Here is a 10,855-nt window from a genome sequence, read left to right as displayed (position 1 = left end):
AGCGCCCCCCCCCCACCACCGCAGGGCCCCCCCCGGAATTAGCGACGCCTCGAGACCACCGTAGCCGCAGCGCACCCTCGCGGTGGCAGAAGCGACGGTGGCTGTGCACGAGCGTTCATTTGTGCTGCCCTCCCACCCCCGCTGGCCAAAAGTATAGAAGTATTTGAAAGTCCTATTCAGCCCTTCAGGAAGGCAAAGGGCACCCCCACCCATGTGTTAACATAAGATAAAAAAGCTGACAATCTAATCAATTCCACAATTTAATCAGAATATTTCTTTATACTGGAGGAATCCGATAAGCTATAGTCCAGTAGGGGCGGATCAGAACGTTACAACAACAAACAATACAAAGACACGATAGGAGTGCAGAGTATAGGAAAGGTAAACAAATCACTTAAAAATATACAAAATAAAACGAAATCATTTGAAATTACCAAGTAAAGCCCACCGAGGTATTAACTTGTTTTTCACAAGCGACCTGGCCACAAACGATAGCTCAACAAAAGTGGCTCTTCACGTGGAAAAATTTATAGCGGCAAAAAATGAAAATAATTCAAGGCCAGACAGAGGTGAATGAAAAAGACACTGGATTTGGAATGAGTGCAACTCACCAGGATGTGCGGCGCGCGGAAGAGGTAGCTGAAGGGGTAGTAGAGCAGGTTGATGAAGGAGGAGGCGTACAAGTCGGCGTAACGCATCACCTGACTGGCAAACAGCGTCGGGCGCGAGCCGCTCCGGAAGAGGCTTCCCATCATGCCGTAGCACATGTCCATGTCGTGCGTGACTTTCTGTCACGGCCGAGAAGGAAAGCGGACAAAAGCACGCACGGGAAGGAAGTGTTACTGTAAACCGCGTTGGCTTGTGGGCCGGTACGAATCACCCCACGTCGCAGTTTAATAAATAATAATCACAAACACAATTTATTTCACCAAATAAAATGCACTATACGACCGAGAACTCGGAGGATAGATAGTACAGAGATAGTACAGATTAGACAGCAAAAATAAAACAAGTTATAAAAAATCATGCAATAGGATGGAATATTTAACGACTTTCACGACGCGTTTAATTAGCACAATAAAAGCTGCTGGCAGGAATCATGGAAAATTACATTTGCAAATAGTCCTTTTTACTCTGGTTTGAGTCTGGAAATCTTGCGCAAAAGTTTTATAAACGTGGCCAGTTTTCAATGCGGTGGAGTCCCTCCAAGCAACGTAACGGAACTTTACACGACGGTTGGTTCATAATGGATCACCTTCACAAGGGTTACGGTGCTCCCATGCTACAGAAAGACAGACAGAACTAAAGTAATCCCACAATATTATTGGGAAAGCATTTACAAATAATACATTTGTCGCCTCGAATTGCATCGTTGGGCAAGAGGAGGTTGGGGAATCGTTCCAAGTATAACGGGTCAAGACGGCTCATTCCCATCCGGTGTTTACTGCTCCACGGACCTTGATTCTCTTTTGCAGGGAGCTAATGTCCGGGCGCTCGTTGCTGCTGCTGTCCAAGTGCCTGCGGGATAGAAGAGAACTCTCATGTGTTTCCGTCGCACGTGCACAAAAACTCAAAATTAATTGTGAGTGTGGTTTTTTTTTGGCACACGCTCGTCAAAAAAACAAGTAAAAATAAAAAAATTAAAAGTGCGTCAGAGAGTCTGCTCTCTGACGGAACGAGGGCAGGTTAGGTTATGAAGAGATGTTTGATTGGAAAAGGGAGTGTTTACCCATGGCAGGAAAAGCAGCTTCACAGCCATTGGCGCTGCACATGGAGAAAACTTTAATGTGAGCCGACAAACACACAGCACAGCAGGTAACATCGCTCCAAGCTGATCATTTTTGAGCACTTCGCTTAGCGCCAACCGTTAACTTCAAGTGTTTTAGTCACTGTACAACTTGAATCGACACGCTAGGTGCGTTGTATAAAAGTTACACTTTTTTCTTTCATTGTTTTTTTTTATACATTTAACTCTTTACCACTGCTGAGGTTGAGTTAAATTTGGGACATCAATTAATTCATGCTTTACAAATTTCAATAAGCAACAAGCACTATTCTACTCCTCCTCCCGCACTTACTTGTAGAGTTCAGCGAGGAAGATGTCCAGTCCCTGGAGCTCTTCGAAGAGGGCTGCAGAGAAAAAAAAAAGAAGAAATTGCATTTTAAGACCAATCACGGCACACGCCATCGGTTCGGTCCCTTCCCTTATCAATATTTAATCGACAAATTCCACGGTCGTTGTTCTTATGAAATGCAAACCATGATAACGTCCACTCATGTCCAAGTTCCATTCCGACTCGATTCAAGTTGCCTTCCTGTCCGCAGTGTCATCGTTTTCTCCCCACGTACTGTGCCAGACTTTGAAACTCCCCACCTGTCACGCATTTTTCCCCAAGTCCCTATAACCATGCTCAGTGTGTTTCGCTTCAATCTGCTATACAATCATCATTATACTAAATCTATCCACTGCTGAATAAAGTCCTCTGCCACCATCCCTCACCGGCATAAGAAAAAATATTTGCTGGCCACTTCGCATTGTGAGCCTCTTGACCTTGCGCGTAGCAACTACGATTAAAATGCAACGGAGTTGCAAATTAATCCGTCGCCAACACCAAGCACAGTAACCGTTCATTGGCACTGAGTGACCCCCACACAAGCATTGCTGCATCTAAATACCACCGAAGATACAACAGCTGCCGTTTGTTACTAAGTGGCGGGGTGATGTCACCATGGCGCTTGTGCCAGGCGAGGTGCACTTTGAGGTCAAGTGAAGTGTCGAAGGCTCGCCGACAGGAGGTCGCGGGAAGAGACCCAGGTGCCATGGATTGACTGACTGAGATGACTGGCAGATGCACCACAGTGCCAACTTGCTGCGTTTTGGTCACACAAACACAAAGATCACCCATATAGCCTTAACAGACTGTTGGGGCAAGTACTGTTAGTGAGCACCTATGAAGGCCAGAACGGCACACGGGGGGCATGGGTGGCCAGCACCATGCCTGGCCACCTTTGTCTCCCTAATGTCAATGTTGACACACCACACCAAGAACTCATTTTGAGGACGAGTCGATCTAGGGGAGGCCCAGGACCGGTTCAGAAAATTGTCACTGGTGGTGGCCGTCAGTGGGAATCGAATTCGGGTCTCCAGGTTCGTAGCGCAGCGCGTTAACCGCGATACCACTGCTCCCCACGCACAGAGGCACACACGCATCCAGCAACCGTACCCCCCCCCTTCCACCACCGCCCCCCCTCACCGCTCTTCTCCGTCCACACGTGCAGCTCCTGGGCCAGCTCTGGAATGACCAGGAAAGTCCTCCAGCCCTGCCGCTTCTTGGACTTGAGGATGTCCCCAAAGATGTGGTCTCCAATGTAGAGGATATCCTTGCCCTTGGCTCCCAGAAGGTCACAGATCATGTCCGAAGACCCTGGGGAGGACCGGGTATGTGCAAGTTAACTGCCATTGGCGCCGCCTTGTGAATGCTCGTATTGGCGCGTGGAGTGCGGAAAGAAAATGCGGGTGACGTGGTGCCTGTCGAATTTACTCCAGGTCTCTCCACAGACATAAAAACATTTCACGGATAATGCTGAGGCTAAAAGTGTGAAACGGGCTATAAAGTCAGTGACGCTTACATTTTAAGAAACAAAATTACACGAATAAACAAAAACCAAGCTCCCGTACTGGGAGAAGCCGACGCAGTTGGCATTTAAGGTGCGAGCAGTCGGCATGCCTCACTCACCTCCTGAGTACACGATGCCATGCTGCAGGGGCCCAGTGTACGTGCCAATTTTCAGATGGCCTGTTTTCTGAAAGCATGTACAAACGCACGCATACACATCCTATATAAACCGCACCACATTTTCCAAATACCACCGAAATGAAATTCTGCACATTATATAATTTTAATATTAGAACACCCTAACTTAAGCAAGTCGAGTAAACACTGCTGAGCACTTAAAAAAACCACACATGGAAGATAAAAAAGACTCCAATACACATAGTCCAATGTATGTTTGAGACCGCATTTGTTTGTTTTGTGTTAACACCGCGATGAGCTCACCAAGTCCACCTGGCGCAGTACGGTCCCCTCGGCAAAAAACAGAGGCTTGCGTGCGTCCACCACCGTCAGGTCAAAGTAGGAGTGCCATGGGCGGTGGGATGTGCCGGGCTGCATGAGGACAGAGGTTGGAGCACGTTACCATCACAAAATGCGCATATTTTCATTGAATTTCTGTTGTTAAACAACGAAAAAATGTTGTGTGTGTGTGTGTGTGAAAATGAGTGTGATTTAAGAGTCAACCCCCCCCCTCCCCCCCAAATGTGTTGGGAATTCATAGAGTTCATAGCAGTCCACCAAAGCGGACATGATGCATGAGATGGTCAAAATGGTCAAGTATGCTGTGGCGCTAATGCACTGTGCTTTTTCAAAAGCCGCATAAATCAGAAATGCCGGTAAATTATTTCACAAACGCTTTCACAATGAAGGTGCCGCCAGGTGAGTATGCGAAGATGCGCTTCTTTGTAGTTGAGAATAATTTTTGCCGCGTAACTGTCACCCATATATATCTTTTAGTAAAAGCAGAGATTACATTCTGCTGCATTACATGAATAAGTTTTACATTTTGCCAAAACGCCCTGAGTGACCACTTGTAATAATAATAGAATAATTCCGATAGCGTCGCAGAGACAACATTGAGAAAAGGTTTTCCCCTTTTTTCTGGCAAAAAACAGGTGTCAAGATGTTAAAACACCAAACTGGAACCTTTAAAAAGGAATCATGTTTGCATTAACCACAATGCTTCTGGTCAGAATGCAAACAAAAAACATACTCTGATAATATATGCATTGTCTTTGAAACTGATTGGTCCACACCAGAGACAGCTTTCTTTTGAGCCTCGTCTCAAAACGGTGTTAGACCAAAGGATGCCAAAAAGCATCTGTTTGTTGCCAGAAAAAAGGGGAAAACCAATTCTGATATTTTGGTACTGGCAAAGGAGTTCCCATGATGTAGAGACAACATTGTTACATTTTCAAGGTGAAATTGAGACTGTGTGCGTTTCACAACTTGTACAATACATTGAGGCTCACCACCTTAGGGCCATGTGGATAGTCGAAGAGGTATTTCATAATTTTCTGCAAAAAGAGACGTCAATTGGTACAGGACTCGTTGGCAACGCGGTAAACGAGTTCAAACGAAGCCACGTCCGTCCCAGAGGTACGTGGGCTCCGAGGAGTAATACACGCAAAAAAATAACAAACGATAAACATTCACTAATTCACTCATTTTAATTTTATCTGCATGTTACCTGTTCGTTTGACAGAAATCTGACCAAAAGTGTTCATTGCTGGACACAAAGTAGACAATATGTTTACATTGTTTCACATGGTCGACAGATATTAAACCCCACGAAACTGGCATCGTATATCCGCTTAGATAAGATATGAAATTAAACCATACGGTAATGGTCCTGCAATTGATTTTCTCGCAAAAATTGAATATCTGCATATGCTGAGTGTGTATGGAAAATCAAATGCGTGTCCCAGCGCTCCTTTTAGGTGAGCATCGTTATAAAATATGCTGTGACCTGTCAGCTGGATATCCACACTTATCATGTAAAGTGTCACTCGATGGTCATCCAAAGGTCAAAGTAACAATCACTTTGACTCACCAGTCTCCGATTCCAATCCAATGACAAGACATATTGGGCCACCTTGTGGAACATCACATGGTGCATTTCCACTGCCATTAGACACCATAATCGAGCCGTGCAAGGCAATGTGAGCGATAGTTTTTAAGTCTGGGTTACCTTCAGCTATACTAACTACATTAATTCAACGTTATTTTTTTAACATAAATACATCCCTAAAGTTAAACTAAGCGAGAGATGCTACTGACGGTGCGTCGCATTTCTACACCGACCTTATGACACCACACCTACTTTTGAGAGCGGGCCCAACTAATCGCGTGTAGCTCCCGTTTCAAATTGAGCTACACGGAGAAGTACGAGCAGGCTACGCAGCGGGAGTGAAGTTGGCTTAGCCAGTTAAGATTGAGCTGGGGATTTAGCCCAAGCCGGCTTGCTCAGTTCACGAACCAGCTCAGTCAGCTTTTAAGTAGACATACGAACGGGGTAGAGATGGGGTGGCACATATGCCAAAGCGGTCGGGTGGCACATATGCCAAAGCGCTGGGGTGGTACATATGCCAAAGCGCTGAGCCGGCACCGATGAGATCTTTGGTTCAAATCCAGGAAAGCCGCCTGTGATTAAAGAGGGTTCTCAAGAAAAGTGAGTTGATGGTCGCCGCCCAGGAGCAAACACTGCACACAAAACACCGTCAAGTTGAATTTGGTCCTATAGTTAATTTGGCTGTGAAAAAAAATAAATCGGTGTGGCCACCATGCAAACGAACATTACTCTCTGTAGCACGGGCAGCTGGGAATGTGCTGCCCCTCCCCCTTTACTGTCTGGACCTGAGGTCACCTGAAGTAGTTCAGTGATATCCACTTCTATTGCATAATCTCCAAAGGCAGTGCTCTGCGCGAGTTCCAAATGGATTATCCATCTCGTGACATAACACCGTGACACCAATAGCGCCAAATCAGGATAAAATTGGGTGAAGGGCCAAAAGAAAAAAACTGCAGTATTATGGAACATGGCAATGCGCCCGCAAGAGGGCACTCACGTTGGTGTAGGTGTAGTCGCTGTTTGTGGCCAGGAACACCTTTCCAACTTCCTTCATTCGACTGAGCAGCAGTGGAAGACGTGGCTGGAGGACAGCAGGATTGCACGACATATTTAGTGCCACGCTCAATTAAACTCGGCTGAGTGCGTGTGGGGCTTAAGTGTGACATGGCTCACGGACAAATTTTGGTTTGATTTTCACGGCAAGCGACACCTGAGAAACCTTTATCAAGTTCAGACACTAAACTTAATCTCAAGAGAGAATGGCCTTTTGGTTAGTAGTTGTAAAGATAAAGGTGCAGCCCTGCAATCGCTTGCTCGTGCCACTGCCACTCAACAGGGTATTTGGCCTACTTCTCCCACACTGGCAAGACATCCTGGTGGAGATGGGAGAACACCCACACTTTTATGTAACACACACGACCTGCCAATTGACGGACTACGGGTACTCATTCACACTCCTGGTGGACACAGGTGGGTGTTGAAAGAAACTTGCCCAATGTTTTGCTTCCCCACCAAAACATTGAATTAAACTGGAGACCTTTGAAGTCAAGTGTTGTAACCATTGCACCACGGGCAGCCATCCCTTTTAAGTAAGATGTAACACAAATAACAAATAATTCCTGTTTCACGGGTATGTACCTGGACTTTGAATCCTGGTCTGCCCAGCACGTGTTAGGAAACTATTTAAAACTAAGATATGTTTTATCATTAAAGAAGCTACAAACTTGTTACACAGCCCGGGGCAATGAGTTTAAGTACTTAGTTACAAGAGCTGTTTGTTATTTGGAGGACACAGGCCTTTTAAAGAGAGCCGTTTGTGTTCCAGCTTTCCACTCCCCGCAAAAACAAATACACTCAATGTTAATCAATGTCATTTGCATTAGCACTCACCTCCTTGACCACATATTTTTCCAGGTTCTCCAGAGTTTTTGACTTGAGGGAGCCCTGCAAACGTGGCACAACACGTTACCAATTACGCTTCCTGGCAACGCAACAACACAAAAGCCCTGAGCAGGGCACCACTGAAGACAGAGTAAAAAAACAAATACAAGCTGAAGGAGGGTTCTAAGAAAACTGTAACCGTTGGCACGAACCTCTGTCAATGCATTGCACATGTTCAGTGATATCACCACACTGCGTTGGGGAAAGTGCTGTTAGCGAGCGCCTATGAAGACAGGAACGGCACACGAGGGAGTGGGCAGCCAGCCCCACGCCCAACCGCCTCCCTCGTAGCAATGTTTAAACATCGCACGAGGTACTGATTTGAGGCCGAGTCGACCTAGGGGAGGCCCAGGACCGGTTCAGATAATCGTCATTGGTGTTGGCCATTAGCAGGAATGTTAGTGTAGTGCACGCGCTCTACACTAACATTCCTCCAAACAGCCATGGGTTAAAACCACCAACTCCATAGAGTCAAAGGTCATCGTCGTATTCAACACTATTCGTATTCTTGTTGATGACTTGCCAGGCTGTACCGAAGACATTTAAGAAGCAGAACTGCAGTGCCATTCGCTATGGCAAGGGCCACAGACTCAACGTAACGTTACCTGCTTTAGTGTATTTTTTCAAATAGATTTTCAAACCAGTAGACAATCAATATTGTGCAATAGTAACAGTTTGGTCCTTTTACTGGCAATGGACAAAAGGTGAACACAGATTAGTGTTATATAATAGCAGCATTTGCACTTTGTAAGCAGGTGGCATGGACTGTGATCACAGCCGAGTGTCTGGGGAAGGCAAAAAATGATGTGGGTTGAGGGTTCAACTCAGCTGGAGTTAAATTGTGTACACACCCATTAACAACAGCCACACTAAGTACCCTCATGTCTTTCTAATGCCCCTTGCACCTGAGAAGGTGGGGGGCTGGAGGAGTTTAATTGTATAAAAGGTGTGGCAAGGGACTGGATATAAAACGTTGGCAGAACTTTTGCCGAAATCGGTCAAATGTATTAGGATTTTAACGGCCTAGCTGTTATGGGGAAGCAGAGTTGAACGCGAGTGGCGTCGCTATCAAGTGTGCAGGTCATGCAACCGGACGGGACCAGGTCTTTGAAGAAGGGGTAAAACGGGGGGGGGGGGGGGGGGAACCATTTAATTTTTTGCACCATGATCCATATCATTAGCACGGTTGGCTACGTATGGTGCAAAAGAAGTTCAACATACGTACAACCAGGCTACGTCACTCTCGACCGCACTACGAACCCATTTCCCGTATAGCCGAGAGTCCCGGGGGGGGGGGGGGGGGTTATTCCTTCCACCCCTCTGAGAATAGTTTCACTGCAAGAGAATGACTTAGGTGGGGTGATTAATAAGGCGACGTAGGCGGCCGCCGCCGTGCGTCCCCACTGTAGCGCTCACCTGCATGTGGACCCAGTCCATGGCCTCCCGCACGTCCTGGAACATGCTCTTGAAGGACATGTACAGGTCTCCATCCTTCACGCCCGTCTCGCACCTGTCGGCGGCAGCGCCAAGGTGGGTGGGAGGCGCACGGTTATTTCGGCGCGCGGTGCACCAACGCACAGGGACGCACCAGAATCAGAATCAGAAAGGGTTTTATTCGCCATGAAAGTTTGCACAAACAAGGAATTTACTATGGCAGGAAGGTGCATACATTTAACATGTAGGAATCTTAAAACTTAAATAAGTGGTATACAGTCTAACTATGCTAAAATTACAAAGTATAACTAATACTCAGGGGCTAAAGTATGTTAAATTTTGAATAAGTAAACAATATAAAATGTAAAATGCAAGCGATGAAGCCCTGAACGCTACGAGGCCGAGCGTGTTATTGCGCAACCAGAGGGGGCAATGGCGCAAACTTTAACACGATAAATGTCCCCCACGGACGCCATGGCTAATGGACAGAGTAATTATTTAACCGTGCATTACTGTGAAGTAAAATGTAGTCTTGAACGTGACAATAATGCATAGTTAAAATCAACCCCAGCTGTTTATCGGGAAATTAAACTCACCTTTTGTACCTCGCACAGTTTGTGAAGAAGTCCACTAAACAAGCGTACAGATACGTCTCTGCATGGTAAACAAACCAAAACAAAAGGTTAGATAAATCAGTTTAAATTATTACAAAACGATCAAACGATCAAACTAATTATACGGTACGGCTTGCATCGTATATACAAGTCATGTTCGCAATAACCAAAAGACTGGATTCTAACCACAAGAAAATGCCGAAAACAAATAATGAAAGACATCGTCAAAGCGGAGCATCATATAGATTATCTCACAAGCAGACAAACACCAACCCGGCAAAACTGAGTGAGGGCACCTGAAATAAGCAACCTCCGCCCAAAGTGCACACGCAAACCTGGGCGACCCCCAGAGGTCACAAACATGACAGGGTGACACCCCTGCAGTAAACACCATTGGGCAACGTATAACACAACTTGTCAGCAAGTTGTAAAGCGGCGCTGTATTCTGGAAGTGCTGGCAACTGAATGTTTCCACCGCTCAACTTTTCAATCCTTTGACGCTGCAGCCCGACTTCACTCTGCAGTTAGCCGTCGCTAAGGTCGCACTGGTGATTGTATTTGAACAGGATGGACGCGTGTTATCTCAACCTCATGCGAACGTTGCTTCATAAAAATGAATTACCGTGGCTGGAAAAAGCCAATCGTTGGGTCCAATGTCCCAATGTCCCCCATTTAATTACCACCACTGCCAATGGACACATGAGCGGTTAACAGGGCCCCTACTTATCATCACAGGTGACATCTCACCTGGCAGGTTGAAAAGCGTGTTGAGGATGTAGAAGCGCTCGGTATCGTCGCGTTGAATGAACTTGTTGGGGTACTGCTCTCTTATCTCAGGCCTGAGTCACAGGAACAAAAAAAACCTCATCAAGACAGAACTTGTTTACTTGTGCACATGGGCAACACCTCCAGTAATTTTCAGCTGCACCTCCAATTAGCGCGGTTGGCTGCGCACGGTGCGAAAGAAGTATAACAAACATACATACAGCCCTCTTGGAAATAGGCACATTTGTAGTTTCAATACGGGGAAACTCAACTTTGAAAACGGTCTTTAAATACATTGTAATATGAATCTTGGCTCAATATTGGTATATTACATTCATCGTGTCGTATGACCGACAACACAATTGGCATGGTGTCACTCGGGCAGAAGCGAGATTCATTATCCAGATGCGCGAGAA

General features: G+C 46.0%; 1 protein-coding gene across 5 annotated transcripts in view; it reads right to left on the bottom strand.

Annotated features, from left to right (window-relative positions):
• LOC144931482 (cytosolic purine 5'-nucleotidase-like) overlaps positions 1 to 10,855 on the bottom strand; it is a 47,143-nt gene that overhangs the window by 4,562 nt on the left and 31,726 nt on the right. For 4 of the 5 annotated variants that reach the window (XM_078855348.1, XM_078855350.1, XM_078855349.1 and 1 more), the window contains 12 exons: positions 10,422 to 10,513; positions 9,657 to 9,714; positions 9,043 to 9,136; positions 7,576 to 7,629; positions 6,683 to 6,766; positions 5,087 to 5,131; positions 4,059 to 4,166; positions 3,738 to 3,804; positions 3,255 to 3,425; positions 2,079 to 2,130; positions 1,458 to 1,518; positions 612 to 788 (listed from right to left, as the gene is read on the bottom strand). In XM_078855348.1, the coding sequence (XP_078711474.1) occupies positions 612 to 788; positions 1,458 to 1,518; positions 2,079 to 2,130; positions 3,255 to 3,425; positions 3,738 to 3,804; positions 4,059 to 4,166; positions 5,087 to 5,131; positions 6,683 to 6,766; positions 7,576 to 7,629; positions 9,043 to 9,136; positions 9,657 to 9,714; positions 10,422 to 10,513 (1,063 nt within the window). The remainder of the gene's footprint in view (positions 1 to 611; positions 789 to 1,457; positions 1,519 to 2,078; positions 2,131 to 3,254; positions 3,426 to 3,737; positions 3,805 to 4,058; positions 4,167 to 5,086; positions 5,132 to 6,682; positions 6,767 to 7,575; positions 7,630 to 9,042; positions 9,137 to 9,656; positions 9,715 to 10,421; positions 10,514 to 10,855) is intronic. The other variant, XM_078855347.1, reaches the window with a different exon arrangement.

The sequence above is a fragment of the Lampetra fluviatilis genome, chromosome 4, assembly GCF_964198595.1.
Source record: "Lampetra fluviatilis chromosome 4, kcLamFluv1.1, whole genome shotgun sequence".
NCBI classification, from domain to species: domain Eukaryota; kingdom Metazoa; phylum Chordata; class Hyperoartia; order Petromyzontiformes; family Petromyzontidae; genus Lampetra; species Lampetra fluviatilis.
The sequence above is the reverse complement of the archived record's forward strand: the minus strand, read 5'-3'. Positions and strand labels throughout refer to the sequence as shown.